General features: G+C 50.8%; 1 protein-coding gene across 1 annotated transcript in view; it reads left to right on the top strand.

Annotated features, from left to right (window-relative positions):
• LOC138285242 (NXPE family member 4-like) overlaps positions 1-23887 on the top strand; it is a 277129-nt gene that overhangs the window by 203131 nt on the left and 50111 nt on the right. Inside the window, exons 3-4 of the mRNA XM_069224934.1 lie at positions 8918-9033; positions 21794-21896. Coding sequence (XP_069081035.1) covers positions 21804-21896 — 93 coding nt within the window. The 5' untranslated portion in view covers positions 8918-9033; positions 21794-21803. The remainder of the gene's footprint in view (positions 1-8917; positions 9034-21793; positions 21897-23887) is intronic.

Here is a 23887-nt window from a genome sequence, read left to right as displayed (position 1 = left end):
TTGCAGAATGATGTTGGTGGCAACTGTGCTGTTAAAGAGTGCTGAGAGATGTTTTGCCCAAAAGTCCAAGTCCTCTTTGTATAACGCGGCAGGGATACCATTAGGTCCTGGGGCTCCCTCCCTCCAGCGCTTAATGATTCTCTTTCTCATTGTTTCTGAGAGAATCTGAGGGCAGCTGCATGGTTGTGAAGAAAAGAAAGGAATACTTTGGGCCTGATCTTGAGTTTTTTGCAGAGTCTGAAGACCCTTACCTTGGATCCCCTGAGTCGATGGACCAAAGTGGCAGGAGAGATATAGATACCAGGTGGACTCTGAGATGTTAATTGTGGAGCGAGGATGCATTATGGAACTTAAGCTGTTTATGTTTCCAAAACTGTGCCTGCCTATTAGACTTTAGTGCATGCAGGAGCTTGGCAGCTATCCCAGCTGCCATGTTTCTTTGATGTGCCCACAGGTGGGCCGTGTAGGCAGATCTGGAAGTGGACACCAGTGCTCTTAAAGCCTCGCCTCTGGGCTCTTTCTGAAGGAGGCTAAGGGCGCTGTTTGGATTGTGTTTAATTATTTTTGTTTGCCGTCCAAATGGAGGTCCATGAGGACTGTGATGTTTTGTGCCTTGAGATTGTGTTGACAAGATGCCAGAAATTTGTGTGCAAACTCATCCCAGGCTACTAGTGCTACTAGTACTGTTTGCTCAAGGTCAGTGTGGCTCAGTTTAAAAGACCACATTCGCTTGGCTTTTCCTTCCAGGTCTGGTATGGTATCTGGTGACCATTTGAGTTTCCTCCTGTTTTTATACCTTGCACGCTGTAGCGTGCCTGTAGGATCATGATGGTCAATTGGATGAGCAAAGTACAGCTCTTGTGGTAGATGATTGCGTTTGCCTGTGTTTGCTACTTGTAATTTAGAGATTCGGCAGAACAAAGAGGATGATAGAATTGTGAAGTCTATTAGTGTTCTCGCTTTCTGATTAAAAAAACGTGAATGCGGGAGGTTGATCCATGCTGTAGCGGCCGTTAGTGGGTCGAAGACCCATTGCTTCGAGGTCTTGTATTAGCAATTTCCCTAACCTGTCCCTTTTGTAAGTTCCAGACGAGATTTGATAAGGGATCTGTCAAAAAAGGTTCTGTGCCACGATTGCCTCTTCGGAAAGCTCCGTGCCCAGTGGATTCATTTTAAAGTCACTAGATAGAAACAGCTCAGGGCAAGGAGCATCATTTAGCAGGTCTTCTATCTTCTCTTTCAGTTGCTGTGCAGCCTCCAGTTTACAAGCTTTCTCTAAGGGAAAATAGATATTCATTAGACCTAGATGAAGGATGGAAGGGCCTTGTCACATGGAGAGAAAGACTGTCATTAGATTTTTATACGTGGTTGGGAACATATAGTAGTGTCCCTTCAAGCTGAGCTGAGATATATGAAGAGCCCCCCACTCAAATGCCCAAAGCGGGCTGTCCTTGTTGCTGGAACATAACTCACGAATCCCAAGATTGCAGGCGGAGTTTCCGGCCAGGTCTCCTGCAGCATTATTATTTGGAAGGATGTTAGGTAGTTCAATAGGTTCCTATCCTCTAGTTTGTCCAGCAGCCCAATGATATTCCAGGAGCATATTGCAAGGTTGGTTTTGTCTTCCGAGCTGCTGTGAGTTGGGCTGCTCCTTCATAATTGTCTTGGTACTATGCTCAGGGTACCAGGTAGCCAGCTCCAATCATCAAACGACGAGGGAGCCTTGGAGCAGGGCAGGGGTGCTAGGATTGCCCGTGCGGTTTGAGGTGATAACAGATTGCTTTGAGATGTCCCTAGAGACCCAGAGCAGTGGCTGAGTTCCCCTGCCATCCTGTCACGACAATAGAAGATGTAGATAGACAAGATCAATTACGGGGGGACGTGAAAGACCCTCCAACTCCTAGTACTTGCTCTGCTACTTCAGCAGAGATCCAGGTCACTTTAGTGGCTTCATTAATCTGGGATGCAGAGGGTGGAATGAATTCCACTGATACCATACCAGCCGAGGTGAGACTCACGGTCTCAGGGAGCTGCCTCAGAAGCCATAGAACGTTCCTCCGGTTCAGCAGGTCGAATGTGCCCCTCAATTTATGTTCCAGGTACATCAAAGTTGCAGTAGAGCATATACCACAGTTATAGAAAGTTGTTGCTGGAACTGCGTGCGGCCTGAGGGGAATGCATCTTGCTGCAAGTCTTTGTTTGAAGTCTGGTAGCCTCCTGAGTTGCTTGCAGTGCCAATGTATGGTTGCTTCTGTGCACACTTCACCTGGATGGACTCAAGGATGTTTTAACCAGGCAAGACTTTTTCTCGAAATTTGTTGTAACAATGAGTGATGCACTGGATGAGACACAACTACCGGCATTAGGAGGAGCAATCCAGGAAGTACTGAGCTGCCCAGATGGTTGATTTTCTCCAAACAAGGGTCACGGAGTGGTGTTCTCTGTGAAAGCTTGTTCACCAGCTCATGAGAACTGGCTGTGGGGTTGCTCCTGGGTCTGCTTTTAGAGATGCTTACTTGAGGTTGATTTAGTAGAGAAATGGAGCTAGACTGGTATGCCATTTTGGCAGGACTGGGCGATGTTCTCCAAGAGGGCTTTGTCATCAACACTTGAGTACTGGCTAAGATGTTGTCCTTGATTTCTGCATAAGGAGTGCATGCTTTAGTAAGAGATGCTTTTAACCAGGCAGTCCTGCTTTGGCCATCCAGATGACCTATCTGTGACACTTTCTGTGACACGGGGGGAGCTGAATGGCATTTTAGTCCCCCGCTTTGTTGTTAAAGAAGGAGATGATTGTCTTCTTCTTAAGTGCTTTCAACCTGTACTTTTGCCCTTTCCGTCGGTATTTCTTCCAGGGCGTAGATGGTGAGCAATTTATGGTTGCAGTGCCATTGTGATAGGGAGGGAGGCCCCAGTGCTGATAATTGGACTTGAATTCTGTTTGCCAGAAGGACTACTCAATGAATTAGAGACTTGTGAAGGTGTTTGGGGGATTCTCCTGTTTGGTTGATTGCTGGGGCTCGATAACCATGTATAGGTTCCTGTTCATGTGACTTAGGGGACCCCTGACACACTTCCCGCAGAGGGGATTTAATGGGAGGGTATGTAGTTTTAGGCTGCCGTGAATTGCCACTCTTGGTTTCAGTGGCAAACTTAGAGTTGGCTACCCCATTTTGGGTCAGAGCTCTTTTCATCTCCTCAAAGCTGCTACTTCCAGCGTATCCAGGATTGGAGAACAAGTGCTAGAACATACTAGTAGCCCGGAGTCAGCAGCTTTCTGGCTCTGACTATCAGGTTATTAAGAGCTGCAATTTTTTGATTTGCATGTCCATTTTTGTAGACTGGGAGTTAAGGGTTTCAGCGGTGAGCTGGAGGGTGCTCTGTATAGTAGTCAGAACCGCTGGTATATCTGCGGTAGTATCAAGGTGTGTGCTGATGCCAAGTCGGTTCCTGGTGTCGGAGCAAGATACTGCAAGTGAGCGTGGGGTGGAACAGGTACGGTTCTGCCCTAAGACTCCATCACCATAAATAGCCTCTATTGCCTCCCATTCCAGGGAAGTGAGCGAAGAAGGATTCTGCTGTGTGTGGCTAACTAGTTTGTCCTGGGGTGTGGAGCTGTCAAGAGGGGGTTCGCTGAGACGAGATCTGATTGTTAAATGCTTTAGCAAATGTTGATCAGGCACTAGGTCTACTTGACCTGTGCCTGGAGTGATATCACTGAGGCAGACTCTCGATGAGTAGTCTTGATTCAGGCCTGGTGATAGAGAGCGATTTGAACTAGCCAACTGTGCCGGCTGCCTAGGTTCCAAGGAGACCAGGGAGGATGGAGAAAAATTAGTAGATTTTGCTACGATGAACTTATCCGCACAACTGCCAACTTAGGCTGCACACAGAAAGTCTATTCCAATGCCATTTGGATGCACCTGTGCCCACTGTAGAAGACTTAGTTGCCACTTGAGAAGCTGATGGCTCCGGTAGTGAGAGAGATAGTGGGCTTGGTGAACTTCTGAATGGTCTTAATACTACATGATGTGTTTGCAGCTAAACCAAAGGCGGCTACTTGACTAATAATAGTTGGCTCCAGAGGAGATGGTAGGCCTGTAATACTTGAGTTTGCTGCATAGATAGTTGAAGCTGGATCCTTGAGCAAAAGAAATTTGGCATCAATTTTAGACTGCCACTTAGAAGCTGTGAGGATTTCTTCCACAGACCTGGAGCCTATTTGATTAGTCTTAGTGTGTTGCTCCACCTGGGTTGCCATGATTGAGCTACTGCCCTGCGAAGGTCAAGCTGGATCAATGAGGTTTGGTAGGGCTTCAGGTTATGAGCCCCCCTACCCCGACTTGGCTTCTTTCTCAGATGAGAGGTAGGAGGGTCTCTAGTTTTCCCGAACGCATTTTAGCCGATTCGGCCGGATGCCTTCCTTTCTGCTATCCTTGATCTTACTGTTCCTTTTTACCTTGTTGCACTCTTGCCGTGTAGCTGATGGGTCGGTGATTTAGCTGGATAGTGGGGTTAGGTAACCCGTTAGGACTCTGCAGTCTGCAATCTTTAGAGCTGTATCCTGGAGAGGACCTGGAATAGTGCAGACAGGCAGTTGGACAGGCAGTTGGAAGAAAAATGGGTCACAAGTGGGTCTCAGTGGGGCCCCACAAGCCGCACCCAGACCTAGCTGGGCCTGTTCCGTGAGAACCCTGGGACGCACTCTCGGCAGCAGCCCACTACGACTCACGCACTCGTGAATCATCCTTCGCAGACACAGAACGCGAGCAGGTTTCTCAAGCCGCAAAGGGTTGTGCTGGGCTACACTTCTGCTAGGAGGTGCAGGAGGATGCTGGGTCCGCTCTAGGCCGTTAACTGCTAACCAGCCTGCCTGCCTGCCCACCTACCTGCCCAGACCACAGCCAAGGCGGCCTGAGCAACAGCGGTGGCTGGCAACAAGGGCAAAGGCAACGGCGAGTGCTGGTGGTAATGGTAGTAGATAGCGCTAGCTGGAAGGTAGATGAGGTGAAGCAAGGAAAGCAAGGAGTAAAGCAAATGGCGGGGCAGGTGTACGGTGGATGAGAACGAGAGGGATCAGAGGGCCGGGGGGCAGGAAGGCAGGAGGGCATGAGAGCAGGCTGTAGCCTCGGCCCTATTAAGCCTCCACCCGGGCCCAAACTCAGCCTCAGCCTCAACTCTCCCCTCACAGCTCTCCTGGTCAGCCGACCTCACCCTCAGCTCTACACCCGCTCTGCACCGTTCCCCCGCCCCTCCGCCCCTCCGCACCGCCACTCACCTTGGGCACAGCGTGCTAAGCAGACCATGCAGAGCAGCCTCGCGGAGAAGCTTCGGTCTCCTGGATCGCATCTCCTCGCATCTCGGCTCCTCACTCACTCTTCCATCCAGAATGCGAAATGCAAATCCCGACGAGTAGCGTATCTAGAAGAAGTGCAACTTGGGTCTCGTATACCAAGGCAATTCACAAAACAACTTTGTATTAAGGACCCGTTTAACACTGAAAATGGTTAAGGTGAGGGGTGCAGGTCATCGTGGCTTCCTGCAATATTGTCACTTGTTCATTGCATCAGCACTGCAACGTTTCCACCCAAAAGTTCCACTGATGTAGATATTTAACAAGTGATGTTTTTAAAAATACAACCCCTTCAGTTGTGCCAAACATTGTATTATTATATTTAGTGCAGGTGGCATGAAGAAATCACCCCCAGCCAAGCACTTAGATTGCAGGCAGCTAAAATGTTACGTAAACACTCTGTAACAGCAATTCAGTAACCATTGGCAATTCCAGATCGTGCTTTTAAGTGAAAGTGCCTCTTCTATCAAAGAGTGAACTTAGGTATTCAGTAAGTCATCATACATGTACTCAGTCATTCATTTTAGCCCTTGTATCCATTCACCAACCTATCGTCGTATTCTTGCGTCCATCTACTTAAACAACCACAATAAATGCACACACAAATTCAATAACATATGAAAGACAAATTAAAAGAACACAAGTAACAAAACAAAAAATGGTGCTGCCTAAACATGGCCGGCATATTCTAGCAGTATCAAATGATTTAAACATATCAGCAGGTGTCCATCTTGCAATGGTATTACACATAGGGACATATTCACAAGTCCCTTGCCCCACCTTATTGCCGCCATAGTGTCAATTGTTTGATGCTAAGGTGGCTTTTCTGCCACGCCATATATACAAAGTGGCACAATGCTTGCAAAGTGGTGTTTTGTTTTTTTGAAGTCCCAGCATAGCCACCAGATTTAGAACCAATGTGTTGTTCATCTTAAAAGGGTAAAACAGTGAAATATGGGATAATGCCATCGAATGTCGGTGGCATGGTCTAGAGCAACGGTACTCAAAGTACGGCCCGCGGGCCGCCAGCGGCCCCACGGACCTAGCTTGGCGGCCCGCGAGACGCACACCAAACGCCACATCATAATGGCAGCAGTATGTAAACATAGAAGAGGGCCGCGGGAGCATGCTCCCGCGGCCCTCCTCTATGTTTACATACGGCGGCCATTGTTTATGGCGTTGCCCTGACGATCCTGGAAGCCAAAGCCCCATAAAAGTCAGCGCTTGCAGCTAACTTTTATGGGGCTTTGGTCGTCTGCTTCCTGTCACCGGCGTCTGCTGCCCGCCTGCCTGCCTGCTGTTCCACATTTGTGGCATCTTTACAGTGCTTTGAGTCAGGTAAGGCTCTTTGGTTATTTATTTATTTGTTTTTAATGTAGTGTGTGTTACTGGGGTAGGCGTGAGAGCAGATTGCGCTGTGTGTGTGCGCTGTTTGTGTGTGTTACTGGGGTAGGGGTGAGAGCAGATGGCGCTGTGTGTGTGCGCGCTGTGTGTGTTACTGGGGTAGGGGTGAGAGCAGATGGCGCTGTGTGTGTGCGCGCTGTGTGTGTTACTGGGGTAGGGGTGAGAGCAGATGGCGCTGTGTGTGTGCGCTGTGTGTGTGTGTGTTACTGGGGTGGGGTGAGAGCAGATGGCGCTGTGTGCAGATGGCGCAGTGTGTGTTACTGGGGTAGGGGTGAGAGCAGATGGCACTGTGTGTGTTACTGGGGTAGGGGTGAGAGCAGATGGCGCTGTGTGTGTTACTGGGGTAGGGGTGGGAGCAGATGGCGCTGTGTGCAGATGGCGCAGTGTGTGTTACTGGGGTAGGGGTGAGAGCAGATGGCGCTGTGTGCAGATGGCGCAGTGTGTGTTACTGGGGTAGGGGTGAGAGCAGATGGCGCTGTGTGCAGATGGTGCAGTGTGTGTTACTGGGGTAGGGGTGAGAGCAGATGGCGCTGTGTGTGTTACTGGGGTAGGGGGGAGAGCAGATGGCGCTGTGTGCAGATGGCGCAGTGTGTGTTACTGGGGTAGGGGTGAGAGCAGATGGCGCTGTGTGTGTTACTGGGGTAGGGGTGGGAGCAGATGGCGCTGTGTGCAGATGGCGCAGTGTGTGTTACTGGGGTAGGGGTGAGAGCAGATGCCGCTGTGTGCAGATGGCGCTGTGTGTGTTACTGGGGTAGGGGTGGGAGCAGATGGCGCTGTGTGCAGATGGCGCAGTGTGTGTTACTGGGGTAGGGGTGAGAGCAGATGGCGCTGTGTGTGTTACTGGGGTAGGGGTGGGAGCAGATGGCGCTGTGTGCAGATGGCGCAGTGTGTGTTACTGGGGTAGGGGTGAGAGCAGATGGCGCTGTGTGCAGATGGCGCAGTGTGTGTTACTGGGGTAGGGGTGAGAGCAGATGGCGCTGTGTGCAGATGGTGCAGTGTGTGTTACTGGGGTAGGGGTGAGAGCAGATGGCGCTGTGTGTGTTACTGGGGTAGGGGTGAGAGCAGATGGCGCTGTGTGCAGATGGCGCTGTGTGTGTTACTGGGGTAGGGGTGGGAGGGTAGGGGTGAGAGCAGATGGTGCTGTGTGCAGATGGCGCTGTGTGTGTTACTGGGGTAGGGGTGGGAGCAGATGGCGCTGTGTGCAGATGGCGCAGTGTGTGTTACTGGGGTAGGGGTGAGAGCAGATGGCGCTGTGTGCAGATGGCGCTGTGTGTGTTACTGGGGTAGGGGTGAGAGCAGATGGCGCTGTGTGCAGATGGCGCTGTGTGTGTTACTGGGGTAGGGGTGAGAGCAGATGGCGCTGTGTGCAAATGGCGCTGTGTGTGTTACTGGGGTAGGGGTGAGAGCAGATGGCGCTGTGTGTGTTACTGGGGTAGGGGTGAGAGCAGATGGCGCTGTGTGTGTGCGCGCTGTGTGTGTTACTGGGGTAGGGGTGAGAGCAGATGGCGCCGTATGTGTGCGCGCTGTGTGTGTTACTGGGGTAGGGGTGAGAGCAGATGGCGCTGTATGTGTGCGCGCTGTGTGTGTTACTGGGGTAGGGGCATTGTTTTGAAAAAGGGGGTGGGGTGGTTGTTCCCCCTCTAAGCCCCGCCCCCTCTAAGCCCCGCCCCCCGCTGTCACTTTAGTGCGGCCCTCGGCCGCAAACCATACTGCAATTTTGGCCCCCGAGAAAAAGTTTGTGAGTACCCATGGTCTAGAGGCTGTGGCCTCAAGGTGTGTGTGCACTGCAGAGGAAATGAACAGCAAGTGAGAAGCTTACTAGAAGTTTCTGGGAACCTGTAGTATGGTCTAAAAATAACTGAAATAAAAAGATGAGAAGGAAACAAATGAGGAAAAATTGGGAACTGACGGACTGGCCTGGTGGTCTTGACACTGAAGCACACTCAGTTTCAGGTGGGTGTACACATGATTTTAATATTGCTGCCACTCATGGGCCGACAGAGCCAGTGCCTAAAGTGGCTGATTGACTGCCGCATGCTGAATGTTATCATGGGTGCAAGCAGAGTACGTCAGCCACTGACTCTATTGCCATGTGAGTTACTGCATTTTCTGATCTGATTTCTTACCTTCTCTTTAATATTTTATTGTTTTTTATTACAGAAGTCTGGCGTGTTAGACCTCTTGAAGAGATTCTAGCAAGAATCGTTACTGTGCAAATCTTCTACCCATGTGCTTTGTCAGTGGAGTAATTAGCACCAAAAGCCTTGCCTACAAAGGTAATCCAGTAAGATTTCATGTAACCAAATTCATGTTTCCGGTCTTAACACAGTGAAATAACAATCCTCCCTTAAAGGCGTATTGGTTTAGCATTTGTGTTTCATAATAAGTTAGGCTATTGCTTTTGTTGTAATAACATTTCCTGATAAACCAGTCAGGCCTATAGCTTTTATCTCTGGCTTGTCATCATAACCCACTTTGACCTATGGTACTGAATGTTAGATTTCCCACAAGGCTACCACCAAGTATATAGTAATAACATTTGAAATATGTACTAACTTACAGTTGGCAAAACCATATAAAATCCCTCCTGAGAGGCCCTACTAAAAATTATCACATTGGAAGTCTACTATCATCCAGTTTGTTTGACTAGGTCACCAACACCAAACCCTTCGCTACTATGTTAATCTGTAAGAATCCATTTCACAAAATACCTGCTTACTGGCTTTGACTACAGTGTAATAACAATTCACTGCTAAAAGCCAATCACTTTTAACACTTGCTTTTCACAATAAGTAAATCAGACCCACTGTCTTTCTCATAACTTGTAATATTAATAAACAGAGCAAACTTGTGAAATCTAAAATAACTTTTCCAAGTGAACTGGTAAGGTCAATAACCTTTACCATTGACTTGACACCATAAACAAAGCAGACACGCTGAAGTGTGCATATGCTAGCAATCATCATGCATACAGTTATAAAATTACAAATATGTACAAAATTATAAGTAATAAGACAATATACAACCACTCTCAAAAGGTCCTGACAAGGATTATCACAATGAAAATCATCTATCACCAGTGTTTGTCACACATGATGACAGATGCCAAAATCCTTGCCTACTATGGTAGTTTGTGAGATTTCATGTAACAAAATACCTGTCTACAGCCTGTAACAGAGCATGATCACAATCCACCATTAAAGGCATGTTGGCTTTTCATGTTATGTATGTATTTTTTGGAAAGCAATAGCTTGGCAGGGCAGCTGCAGATGTTACAAAGGCAGTGCCTAAAATGCACTTTGGTGTACTTTTTTTGTTTTTTTGTAATATACTGTTCCAAGATGGCTGTCCGCTGTGTTGGAATGGTAAACACAAAAACAAAATGGACGTGCTTCAGGGTAGGTCGCTCCCCCTGCCGCTGCAGCTCCTCCAAGTTCCCGAGTTCCTGTGTTCCTGAGACCCACCTAACTGTAAGTACCCCCCTCCTCCCAGCCCCTCGCCCTGCCCCGCGCCACTCACCTTCTCTCCTGCTCCTGCTTCTTTTCCTCCTCTCTGTCTCTTCCTCCTCGCTCCCCCTCTGCAATCTTCTTCTGTGTTCTTCTGTTCTTCCCTTCTGTTCTTCTGTTCTCCCCTTCTGTTCTTCTGTGTTCTTCCGGTCTTCTGTGTTCTTCTTCTCTGTTCTTCTCTGTGCTTCTGTGTTCTTCTTCTCGGTTCTTCTGTGTTCTTCTGTGTTCTTCTGTGTTCTTCTGTGTTCTTCTCTGTTCTTCTGCTCTTCCGATCTTCTGTTCTTCTGTCTTCTGCTCTTCCGGTCTTCTGTTCTTCTGTCTTCTGTTCTTCTGTCTTCTGTTCTTCTGTCTTCTGTTCTCCTGTCTTCGGCTCTTCTACCTCCTCCGTCTTCTTCCCCCGAGCCTGCCCTCCTGCTCCTTCCTCATCCCCCTCCCTCACTCGCCTCCCCCTCTCTCACCCCTAGCTAACCCGTTCGCTATCTACCTCCCTCACTCCTCCTATCTTCCTATCTCTCTAGCTCCCTATCTCACTATCTAACTCCCCCACTCTCCACCTCCTCCTACCTACCTATCTGTCTATCTATCTATTTCCCTATCTATCGACTTCTCTATCTATTTTCTCTATCTGTTTCTCTATCTCTCCCCCCCTCCCGCCACCCCCTCTACTACCTATCTCCCTATCCTCTCACTCTACCTCTCTCCCTCACCCACCTCTACAACCCCCCCTCCCCTATCTTCACAACCCTACTCCTATCTCTCTCCCTAATCTCCAAACCTCCTAACACTCACCCTCCTCCACCCTAAACCCCCTCCCCCAGCTCCTCTCACTCTACCTGTCCCCCCCCCTCCCTCGCGCTTTCCCGCCGCGACCTCCTGCACGCCCCCGCCCCCCAGCTCCCATTCGCCCCCAGCTGACCCCTCCCCCCCCCTCCTACCTCTTATGGCGGCCGCTGCGCGACAGTGGTAGCGACCCTTGACCCAAGGGTAGGTCGCTCCCCCTGCCGCTGCAGCTCCTCCAAGTTCCCGAGTTCCTGTGTTCCTGAGACCCACCTAACTGTAAGTACCCCCCTCCTCCCAGCCCCTCGCCCTGCCCCGCGCCACTCACCTTCTCTCCTGCTCCTGCTTCTTTTCCTCCTCTCTGTCTCTTCCTCCTCGCTCCCCCTCTGCAATCTTCTTCTGTGTTCTTCTGTTCTTCCCTTCTGTTCTTCTGTTCTTCCCTTCTGTTCTTCTGTGTTCTTCCGGTCTTCTGTGTTCTTCTTCTCTGTTCTTCTCTGTGCTTCTGTGTTCTTCTTCTCGGTTCTTCTGTGTTCTTCTGTGTTCTTCTGTGTTCTTCTCTGTTCTTCTCTGTTCTTCTGCTCTTCCGATCTTCTGTTCTTCTGTCTTCTGCTCTTCCGGTCTTCTGTTCTTCTGTCTTCTGTTCTTCTGTCTTCTGTTCTTCTGTCTTCTGTTCTCCTGTCTTCGGCTCTTCTACCTCCTCCGTCTTCTTCCCCCGAGCCTGCCCTCCTGCTCCTTCCTCATCCCCCTCCCTCACTCGCCTCCCCCTCTCTCACCCCTAGCTAACCCGTTCGCTATCTACCTCCCTCACTCCTCCTATCTTCCTATCTCTCTAGCTCCCTATCTCACTATCTAACTCCCCCACTCTCCACCTCCTCCTACCTACCTATCTGTCTATCTATCTATTTCCCTATCTATCGACTTCTCTATCTATTTTCTCTATCTATTTCTCTATCTCTCCCCCCCTCCCGCCACCCCCTCTACTACCTATCTCCCTATCCTCTCACTCTACCTCTCTCCCTCACCCACCTCTACAACCCCCCCTCCCCTATCTTCACAACCCTACTCCTATCTCTCTCCCTAATCTCCAAACCTCCTAACACTCACCCTCCTCCACCCTAAACCCCCTCCCCCAGCTCCTCTCACTCTACCTGTCCCCCCCCTCCCTCGCGCTTTCCCGCCGCGACCTCCTGCACGCCCCCGCCCCCCAGCTCCCATTCGCCCCCAGCTGACCCCTCCCCCCCCTCCTACCTCTTATGGCGGCCGCTGCGCGACAGTGGTAGCGACCCTTGACCCAAGGGTAGGTCGCTCCCCCTGCCGCTGCAGCTCCTCCAAGTTCCCGAGTTCCTGTGTTCCTGAGACCCACCTAACTGTAAGTACCCCCCTCCTCCCAGCCCCTCGCCCTGCCCCGCGCCACTCACCTTCTCTCCTGCTCCTGCTTCTTTTCCTCCTCTCTGTCTCTTCCTCCTCGCTCCCCCTCTGCAATCTTCTTCTGTGTTCTTCTGTTCTTCCCTTCTGTTCTTCTGTTCTCCCCTTCTGTTCTTCTGTGTTCTTCCGGTCTTCTGTGTTCTTCTTCTCTGTTCTTCTCTGTGCTTCTGTGTTCTTCTTCTGTGTTCTTCTGTGTTCTTCTGTGTTCTTCTGTGTTCTTCTGTGTTCTTCTGTGTTCTTCTCTGTTCTTCTCTGCTCTTCCGATCTTCTGTTCTTCTGTCTTCTGCTCTTCCGGTCTTCTGTTCTTCTGTCTTCTGTTCTTCTGTCTTCTGTTCTTCTGTCTTCTGTTCTCCTGTCTTCGGCTCTTCTACCTCCTCCGTCTTCTTCCCCCGAGCCTGCCCTCCTGCTCCTTCCTCATCCCCCTCCCTCACTCGCCTCCCCCTCTCTCACCCCTAGCTAACCCGTTCGCTATCTACCTCCCTCACTCCTCCTATCTTCCTATCTCTCTAGCTCCCTATCTGACTATCTAACTCCCCCACTCTCCACCTCCTCCTACCTACCTATCTGTCTATCTATCTATTTCCCTATCTATCGACTTCTCTATCTATTTTCTCTATCTATTTCTCTATCTCTCCCCCCCTCCCGCCACCCCCTCTACTACCTATCTCCCTATCCTCTCACTCTACCTCTCTCCCTCACCCACCTCTACAACCCCCCCTCCCCTATCTTCACAACCCTACTCCTATCTCTCTCCCTAATCTCCAAACCTCCTAACACTCACCCTCCTCCACCCTAAACCCCCTCCCCCAGCTCCTCTCACTCTACCTGTCCCCCCCTCCCTCGCGCTTTCCCGCCGCGACCTCCTGCACGCCCCCGCCCCCCAGCTCCCATTCGCCCCCAGCTGACCCCTCCCCCCCCCTCCTACCTCTTATGGCGGCCGCTGCGCGACAGTGGTAGCGACCCTTGACCCAAGGGTAGGTCGCTCCCCCTGCCGCTGCAGCTCCTCCAAGTTCCCGAGTTCCTGTGTTCCTGAGACCCACCTAACTGTAAGTACCCCCCTCCTCCCAGCCCCTCGCCCTGCCCCGCGCCACTCACCTTCTCTCCTGCTCCTGCTTCTTTTCCTCCTCTCTGTCTCTTCCTCCTCGCTCCCCCTCTGCAATCTTCTTCTGTGTTCTTCTGTTCTTCCCTTCTGTTCTTCTGTTCTTCCCTTCTGTTCTTCTGTGTTCTTCCGGTCTTCTGTGTTCTTCTTCTCTGTTCTTCTCTGTGCTTCTGTGTTCTTCTGTGTTCTTCTGTGTTCTTCTCTGTTCTTCTCTGTTCTTCTCTGTTCTTCTGCTCTTCCGGTCTTCTGTTCTTCTGTCTTCTGTTCTTCTGTCTTCTGTTCTTCTGTCTTCTGTTCTTCTGTCTTCTGTTCTCCTGTCTTCGGCTCTTCTACCTCCTCCGTCTTCTTCCCCCGAGCCTGCCCTCCTGCTCCTTCCTCATCCCCCTCCCTCACTCGCCTCCCCCTCTCTCACCCCTAGCTAACCCGTTCGCTATCTACCTCCCTCACTCCTCCTATCTTCCTATCTCTCTAGCTCCCTATCTCACTATCTAACTCCCCCACTCTCCACCTCCTCCTACCTACCTATCTGTCTATCTATCTATTTCCCTATCTATCGACTTCTCTATCTATTTTCTCTATCTATTTCTCTATCTCTCCCCCCCTCCCGCCACCCCCTCTACTACTTATCTCCCTATCCTCTCACTCTACCTCTCTCCCTCACCCACCTCTATAACCCCCCCTCCCCTATCTTCACAACCCTACTCCTATCTCTCTCCCTAATCTCCAAACCTCCTAACACTCACCCTCCTCCACCCTAAACCCCCTCCCCCAGCTCCTCTCACTCTACCTGTCCCCCCCCTCCCTCGCGCTTTCCCGCCGCGACCTCCTGCACGCCCCCACCCCCCAGCTCCCATTCGCCCCCAGCTGACCCCTCCCCCCCCCTCCTACCTCTTATGGCGGCCGCTGCGCGACAGTGGTAGCGACCCTTGACCCAAGGGTAGGTCGCTCCCCCTGCCGCTGCAGCTCCTCCAAGTTCCCGAGTTCCTGTGTTCCTGAGACCCACCTAACTGTAAGTACCCCCCTCCTCCCAGCCCCTCGCCCTGCCCCGCGCCACTCACCTTCTCTCCTGCTCCTGCTTCTTTTCCTCCTCTCTGTCTCTTCCTCCTCGCTCCCCCTCTGCAATCTTCTTCTGTGTTCTTCTGTTCTTCCCTTCTGTTCTTCTGTTCTCCCCTTCTGTTCTTCTGTGTTCTTCCGGTCTTCTGTGTTCTTCTTCTCTGTTCTTCTCTGTGCTTCTGTGTTCTTCTTCTCGGTTCTTCTGTGTTCTTCAGTGTTCTTCTGTGTTCTTCTGTGTTCTTCTCTGTTCTTCTCTGTTCTTCTGCTCTTCCGATCTTCTGTTCTTCTGTCTTCTGCTCTTCCGGTCTTCTGTTCTTCTGTCTTCTGTTCTTCTGTCTTCTGTTCTCCTGTCTTCGGCTCTTCTACCTCCTCCGTCTTCTTCCCCCGAGCCTGCCCTCCTGCTCCTTCCTCATCCCCCTCCCTCACTCGCCTCCCCCTCTCTCACCCCTAGCTAACCCGTTCGCTATCTACCTCCCTCACTCCTCCTATCTTCCTATCTCTCTAGCTCCCTATCTCACTATCTAACTCCCCCACTCTCCACCTCCTCCTACCTACCTATCTGTCTATCTATCTATTTCCCTATCTATCGACTTCTCTATCTATTTTCTCTATCTATTTCTCTATCTCTCCCCCCCTCCCGCCACCCCCTCTACTACCTATCTCCCTATCCTCTCACTCTACCTCTCTCCCTCACCCACCTCTACAACCCCCCCTCCCCTATCTTTACAACCCTACTCCTATCTCTCTCCCTAATCTCCAAACCTCCTAACACTCACCCTCCTCCACCCTAAACCCCCTCCCCCAGCTCCTCTCACTATACCTGTCCCCCCCCCCTCCCTCGCGCTTTCCCGCCGCGACCTCCTGCACGCCCCGCCCCCCAGCTCCCATTCGCCCCCAGCTGACCCCTCCCCCCCCCCTCCTACCTCTTATGGCGGCCGCTGCGCGACAGTGGTAGCGACCCTTGACCCAAGGGTAGGTCGCTCCCCCTTCCGCTGCAGCTCCTCCAAGTTCCCGAGTTCCTGTGTTCCTGAGACCCACCTAACTGTAAGTACCCCCCTCCTCCCAGCCCCTCGCCCTGCCCCGCGCCACTCACCTTCTCTCCTGCTCCTGCTTCTTTTCCTCCTCTCTGTCTCTTCCTCCTCGCTCCCCCTCTGCAATCTTCTTCTGTGTTCTTCTGTTCTTCCCTTCTGTTCTTCTGTTCTTCCCTTCTGTTCTTCTGTGTTCTTCCGGTCTTCTGTGTTCTTCTTCTCTGTTCTTCTCTGTGCTTCTGTGTTCTTCTTCTCGGTTCTTCTGTGTTCTTCTGTGTTCTTCTGTGTTCTTCTCTGTTCTTCTCTGTTCTTCTGCTCTTCCGATCTTCTGTTCTTCCGGTCTTCTGTTCTTCTGTTCTTCTGTCTTCTGTTCTTCTGTCTTCTGTTCTTCTGTTCTCCTGTCTTCGGCTCTTCTACCTCCTCTGTCTTCTTCCCCCGAGCCTGCCCTCCTGCTCCTTCCTCATCCCCCTCCCTCACTCGCCTCCCCCTCTCTCACCCCTAGCTAACCCGTTCGCTATCTACCTCCCTCACTCCTCCTATCTTCCTATCTCTCTAGCTCCCTATCTCACTATCTAACTCCCCCACTCTCCACCTCCTCCTACCTACCTATCTGTCTATCTATCTATTTCCCTATCTATCGACTTCTCTATCTATTTTCTCTATCTATTTCTCTATCTCTCCCCCCCTCCCGCCACCCCCTCTACTACCTATCTCCCTATCCTCTCACTCTACCTCTCTCCCTCACCCACCTCTACAACCCCCCCTCCCCTATCTTCACAACCCTACTCCTATCTCTCTCCCTAATCTCCAAACCTCCTAACACTCACCCTCCTCCACCCTAAACCCCCTCCCCCAGCTCCTCTCACTCTACCTGTCCCCCCCCCTCCCTCGCGCTTTCCCGCCGCGACCTCCTGCACGCCCCCGCCCCCCAGCTCCCATTCGCCCCCAGCTGACCCCTCCCCCCCTCCTACCTCTTATGGCGGCCGCTGCGCGACTGCGCAGCGGGCGCGCGCAGCGGGCACGCCGCTGGCGCGCCGGAGGCGCACCAGAGGCAAGCCCGTCTGCGCCCGTCCGCGCCTGGCCCGCGCCCAGCGCCACGACCCCTGGTCCCCAGCTCCCCCAAGCCCCGCTGATCCGCTACGACCCCACCACCCTCCACGCCCTCAACCCAGGGCGCTCCAAAACCTGCTTCCTAGCTCACCCCAAACGCACCCATGGACCCTTCGCCTGCAACTCCTGCAAACGCATCTTCCACCACGCAACTACCACGACCACAAGCCCACGCGCCATCAACCACCTCAAGTGCATCCTGGTCAACGCTCGTTCCGTCCACAAGCACGCCGTTGAACTTTGGGACCTCCTGGACTCCACAGCCCCGGACGTCGCCTTCATCACGGAGACATGGATGAACGCCTCCTCTGCTCCAGACATCGCTACCGCCATCCCCGAAGGCTACAAGATCTCCAGAAAAGACCGCACCAACCAAGTAGGAGGAGGTGTCGCCATCATCTTCAAAGACTCCATCAGCGTCACCACCTCCACCGAAGACCCCCCCCTCGCCGCTGAACACCTGCATTTTCAGATTCGCACCGACCCAAGGACCACCCTCAGAGGATCCCTCGTCTACCGTCCTCCCGGACCTCGCGCCTCTTTCAGCGACGCCATCGCCGACTTCATCTCCCCGCACGCCCTCGCCTCACCGGACTACATCCTCCTAGGCGACCTCAACTTCCATCTGGAACAAAACAACGACCCCAACACCACCACCCTGCTCGACAACCTCGCCAACCTCGGCCTCAAACAACTGGTGAACACCGCCACCCACATCGCCGGACACACGCTCGACCCTATCTTCTCCGCCAGCAAACACGTCTTCTTCAGCCACACCTCTGCCCTACACTGGACCGACCACAGCTGCGTCCACTTCACATTCCGACGCGAGACCTCCCACCTCCGCACTCAACCCATCCCTCGTCGACAGTGGAACAAGATCCCTGAAGAGCAACTCTTCTCCGCTCTCGCCGCCAACCAACCCACCCTCACCACCGACCCCAACGACGCAGCTCTCAACCTCACAAACTGGATCTCCAACTGCGCTGACAACCTTGCTCCCCTCAAACGCACGCATCGACAGACCAACACCAAAAAACCTCTCTGGTTCTCTGACACCCTCAAAGAATCAAAGAAAACTTGTCGTGCCCTTGAGAAGGCCTGGCGCAAGGACCACACCGCTGACAACATGACCGCCCTCAAGAACGCTACACGCGAACACCACCACCTGATCCGCACTGCCAAAAGGAACTTTTTCACCGACAGACTAGACAAAAACAGCCACAACAGCAGAGAACTCTTCAGCATCGTCAAAGAGTTCTCCAACCCCAGCGCCAGCGCCAACGCCGTCACGCCCTCACAGGATTTGTGCGAATCCCTCGCCACTTTCTTCCATCGCAAGATCAGCGACCTCCACGACAGCTTCGGACACCAGACCCAACCATACACCACTGAACCCGCTTCCCCGGACATCACCCTCAACAACTGGACCCACATCAACACGGAAGAAACCAAATCCATCATGAACTCTATCCACTCCGGCGCCCCTTCGGACCACTGCCCGCACTTCATCTTTAACAAAGCCGACGACATCATCGCCCCGCACCTCCAGACCGTCATCAACTCTTCTTTTTCTTCTGCTACCTTCCCCGAATGCTGGAAGCACGCTGAAGTCAACGCCCTACTAAAGAAACCTACGGCTGACCCAAGCGACCTGAAAAACTTCCGCCCCATCTCTCTTCTACCTTTCCCAGCCAAGGTAATAGAAAAGACCGTCAACAAACAGCTGACCACCTTCCTGGAAGACAACAACCTGCTCGACCCTTCACAAACCGGATTCCGAACCAACCACAGCACGGAAACCGCCCTCATCTCAGTCACAGACGACATCAGAACCCTGATGGACAACGGTGAAACAGTCGCCCTCATTCTCCTCGACCTCTCGGCTGCCTTTGACACCGTCTGTCACCGCACCCTAATCACCCGCCTACGCTCCACCGGGATCCAAGGCCAGGCCCTGGACTGGATCGCCTCCTTCCTCGCTAACCGCTCCCAAAGAGTTTACCTCCCTCCGTTTCGCTCAGAACCCACCAAGATCATCTGCGGCGTACCTCAAGGCTCATCGCTCAGCCCGACACTCTTCAATGTCTACATGAGCCCCCTCGCCGACATCGTACGCAAGCACAACATCATCATCACCTCCTACGCCGACGACACCCAACTTGTACTCTCCCTCACCAAGGACCCCGCCAGCGCCAAGACCAACCTACAAGAGGGTATGAAGGACGTCGCAGATTGGATGAGGCTCAGCCGCCTAAAGCTGAACTCTGAAAAAACGGAAGTCCTCATCCTCGGCAACACCCCGTCCGCCTGGGACGACTCCTGGTGGCCCACGGCCCTCGGCACCGCACCGACCCCCGCAGACCACGCCCGCAACCTCGGCTTCATCTTGGACCCTCTTCTCACCATGACCAAGCAAGTCAACGCCGTGTCCTCCGCCTGCTTCCTCACTCTCCGCATGCTCCGCAAGATCTTCCGCTGGATCCCCGCCGACACCAGAAAAACCGTGACCCACGCCCTTGTCACGAGTCGCCTGGACTACGGCAATACCCTCTACGCCGGGACCACCGCCAAACTCCAAAACCGCCTGCAACGCATCCAAAACGCCTCGGCCCGCCTCATCCTCGACGTACCCCGCAACAGCCACATCTCCGCACACCTGAGACACCTGCATTGGCTCCCAGTCAGCAAAAGGATCACCTTCCGTCTTCTCACCCACGCACACAAAGCCCTCCACAACAAGGGACCGGAATACCTCAACAGACGCCTCAGCTTCTACGTCCCCACCCGCCCCCTCCGCTCCGCTGGCCTCGCACTTGCTGCCGTCCCTCGCACCCGCCGCTCCACGGCGGGTGGGAGATCTTTCTCCTTCCTGGCGGCCAAGACCTGGAACTCCCTCCCCACCAGCCTCAGGACCACCCAGGACCACTCCGCTTTCCGGAGACTCCTAAAGACTTGGCTGTTCGAGCAGCGATAACCCCCCCTTTTCCCCCCTAGCGCCTTGAGACCCGCACGGGTGAGTAGCGCGCTTTATAAATGTTAATGATTTGATTTGATTTGATAAAGTATGTGCGTGCACGCACAGTGACGCATGCACGCATACAAATCAGCATACTGGGGCTGCTGTAGCATGAAGACGTGTGCATGCTTAATACATATTCATCATGGCTTTTTTCATTTTTGCTACATCAATGATAAACATTACATTTTTTTCTTTTTTCAATGCAGAAAAGCACCAGCAAAATCAACAGCAATGCCAAAAGGTCAGATAGCGCCACTGAAATGCCAGATCTGTTGTTTGTTGTTTTAATATCACAGTGGCCTGCATGACAGGTTGGCGGGAGAACTGCATAGGTGGACAGGTTCAAAATATAATGCCTAATGCAGTATCTACCCTCCCACACTTGTTTTTTTGCCTTTTTTTCAAATGTTTACAAACTTTAGGAAGGTGAGAGATCATGATTATCCACTCCACATGTGTGGTCAAACATTTATAGATGCAGACATAGTTGGAGTATATGTGTTGGGAAGTGACACTTTGGATTCCACTTGCCAAAACAGCTTGATGAAAATTCACCAAACTAAAAGGGTGATTAATATCTTGGTGGTAAGGATAATCCATCACAATTTCGTTGAAGTATCCTTATCGCCAAGATGATGGTCCAACCACCTGGTTTATATGAAGGAGGGCCATTAGTGTAACTATGGCAGAGACAATCCCGTCTCCACAGTGGTTAGTCCCCTCCAACGGACCGACGTAGTAAGGGCCATCATAGAATTAGTTATATGCCTGTCCACCCAATTAGGATAGGCAGACACAAAGCTGTTTTTTTACTGTCTGTCACCACCAGACTAACGGTGGTGGTTAGGGTCAGAAATAATCAATCATTCACACCGCGTCATGTGAGTCTATCTTATCTTTTTATTTTAAAAAAATAAATCACGTTTCAGGATTTTATTTTTTTAAATAAAAAATGGAAACTGTTTGGTGCAAGGTTCAGTCATGTTGATGGAGCTCTGCACCAAACAGCAAAATGGATTGATAGGGCCAATGCTTCATTAATGACTTCCAGTCTGGCATTAATTTATTAATCTAGTGGTTGGGACCTTCATCATGGCACCGAAGAAATTTGTTCAGTCACCCTGGTGGAAAAAACAGCCTGATCGCCAATAACTGAATAGGGCCCTTAGAGAGCAAGAAAAAGAAGAGTGATGAAAAGGCTGCTTTCCATTCAAATGTAGAGGATTTTTGTACAAATGTTTTGACATTATGCTTGGAACATGCTTGAGTAAACTACCTTATTTGTGCAACCCATAAGCTTTAGAACCTTAGTGAAAGCTTGGAAACATTTTCAGCACTCCACACCGAACCAGCATGCTCAAAGATTACCTATCCAGCACTGTCTCTCCTCCCTCTCCACAGGTTTAGTGCACATTGTTCAAAAGGTGGGGGGGTCCAAAGATAGTATAGTCGCCAAAATTAGATTTCATATGAATTGAACGATCACCCTTAACTACCGAAGCACAACTGCAATTTATGTAAATATATATTCCCCAAATATTTTAGATTGCTGACACTAATTTTCAGGTATCGCTCAAATGTTCCAGAGGACTTGCGGTCAACACAATGGGTGGCGAACAAAAATATCGAGCTCTTCTCAGTGCTTCGTCCTCTGAAGAGTAACCCTCAAGTGCTAACAAGAGTCAGACATCATAGACATTACGTTTTGGGCAGTGACCTCATCTATAGGATGACTATTGCTCAACACACGTGGCAAACCAGTTGTAAAACACTAGCAGGCACTACCACGTGTACCACATTTTAACAAAACGAAATGTGAGTGACGCTTACCTAGAAAATGGCTCTATTTCTATCCTATAGAACTACAATACTACGTCATGTGAAAAATCTTTAGAACAAAGTTCCAGTTTGCTGACAAGGTAGACATCAGGACAACGATTGGCAGATTTATGGATTGACATGGACAAATCATAGTTCCTGAAGTTGATTGCTAACATTGCTCACTTTACTTTGCAGATAATCAGTCATGTCTCCAGCAACGAGGAATAAATTGAAGTGGTTGCTGGCGATCACTATTGTCTTTCTACTGGCAGTTTTCTGGCACTGGAATGTTTTACAGGTATGGACCCTTTATGGGATTAGGAAAGTACCATGTTCGTGGGTACTCAAATAATGCTCAATTGGCCTCTATGTTTCAAGGGATACTGGTGAACCAGAAGGGGCCTCAAATTATCTCTTAGACTGATGAATTGCTATACTTCTGAGAAGCATGGTTTGCATAACAACATAAACACTACATGCCACTATCCCATGATGCACACCCTTGAACCAATGTTATTGCCTTTCTTTTAGTCCTGAGCAGGCGTAAACAGTGTACAAAACACAACAGTACACCATAATAAGGGGCAAAAGGCCACTTTAATAGAACAAGTCTGGTAACCACAAAAACAACCTTGGCATTAAGCCTAACAAAATGAATCATGTCCTCACTAATGCAAAAAACTCCACCTAACCCAACCCCCACCCTCTAATAAAATCCAGCCTTTTCCCAGATCAACCGTGCCCAAAATCCAGTACCCCTGTGCCCTAGGGTCCCCTTCCTGTTGTTCCCCTTGCCCCTCCATTCCTTTGGTCCTTCTCTATATACTTGCCCTCTCCTTATGGTGGTTCCATACCTCTTCCCAACCGATGAAATGTCTTTCAGGTCTGCCTATACCAGACCCTTCTACCAGCAGCAATGAAACAACATTACATAACCAACCTGCCCTATAAAAACTCAAATAAAAATGATGCAAAACCTAAACTTACAAAGGGGAAGTCAACCCTGGCACTGAAAATACCCCTAATAAACAGGATACTAGAAAATAAATAAATAAACAAATAACGAACAATTAAGGGTGAGGGTGGGTGGGGCTGAAGAAAAAATCCCGCCCTGGCTACTTGAGTGTTACAGCAGAGAACAAAGAGGCCACCCGCGCCCACCCACACTATATAAACCCTAACACTGGACTATCTCCTAAAGAAGAGCCAACCAATCACTAAACCCTGTGTTGTGGATTGTACCACCAATGCATGATAAGCCCGGGGGGAGACCGGGCAAGCCCTCGCTCCCCCCAAGCCCTCATCGGGGGTAAACGGCATACAAAACACCACACTACACCATAATAAGGGGTAAAAGGCTGCTTTCATAGAAAAGGTCTAGTAACCACAAAAACAACCTTGGCATTAAGCCTAACAAAACTAGGCATGTCCTCACTAATACATAACCTCCACCTATCCCCACCCTCTGATGAAATCCAGTGACCTTTCCCAGACAAACCTTGCCCAAAACCCAGTACCCCTGTGCCGAGTGCCCCCTTCCTGTTGTTCCCCTTGCCCCTCCATCCCTTTGGTATTTCTCAATATCCTTGCCCACTCCTTCTCATGGTTCTGTACCCCTTCCCAACCAATGAAATGTCTTTCAGATCCACCACCCAGGGGAACCTGCAGGTGTTTTCCTGCCCCACACATCAAAAGTGTATCAACCCATAACGATGATTAAAAATCCCCTAAACACTCACCCAACAATTCAGCAATCCTTAGTCTCAGCTCCAAAATATAAAACTAATTTCCTAATAAGGATAGGTGTACACCATCCTGTCTTTACAGGGACGTCATTGGCCACTATCTCAGTGTGCTGCAAAGTAGAAATACCTCGCTGCCTGCAAAATCCTCTTATTTCTCTATTCACTTTTTTGCGTTGTTTCTCTATGCCTGAAAAACTTTGTGCACCTCTCCAAACTCTCCTAGGTATCAAGTCAGTCCATAAAAATGTGTGTACCAGACCAACTAGTCTTCAACCTGAGCAAATCTAATTTCATAACTTTCAACAAACCTATACCAGATAACTGAACCCAATCATTCTGTCCTTAGTGTAAAAGTACCAAATCACGACAAAAACTACTTGCCAATTTTTTAGAAAGCACTCCCAAAAGCTCACCACATCTCATCACACTCCTCCCTTCCGAAAAAAGACCTTAACTCTAGCTCCATCAAGGCCCAACTGATGACCGAAAAGCCTTAATTCAGCTTGCTTGGCTATCCAACACACGAATGAGTGACCAACGATCC

Source organism: Pleurodeles waltl, chromosome 3_1, assembly GCF_031143425.1.
Source record: "Pleurodeles waltl isolate 20211129_DDA chromosome 3_1, aPleWal1.hap1.20221129, whole genome shotgun sequence".
Taxonomy (NCBI): domain Eukaryota; kingdom Metazoa; phylum Chordata; class Amphibia; order Caudata; family Salamandridae; genus Pleurodeles; species Pleurodeles waltl.
This window is presented reverse-complemented; position numbering and strand designations above follow the sequence as displayed.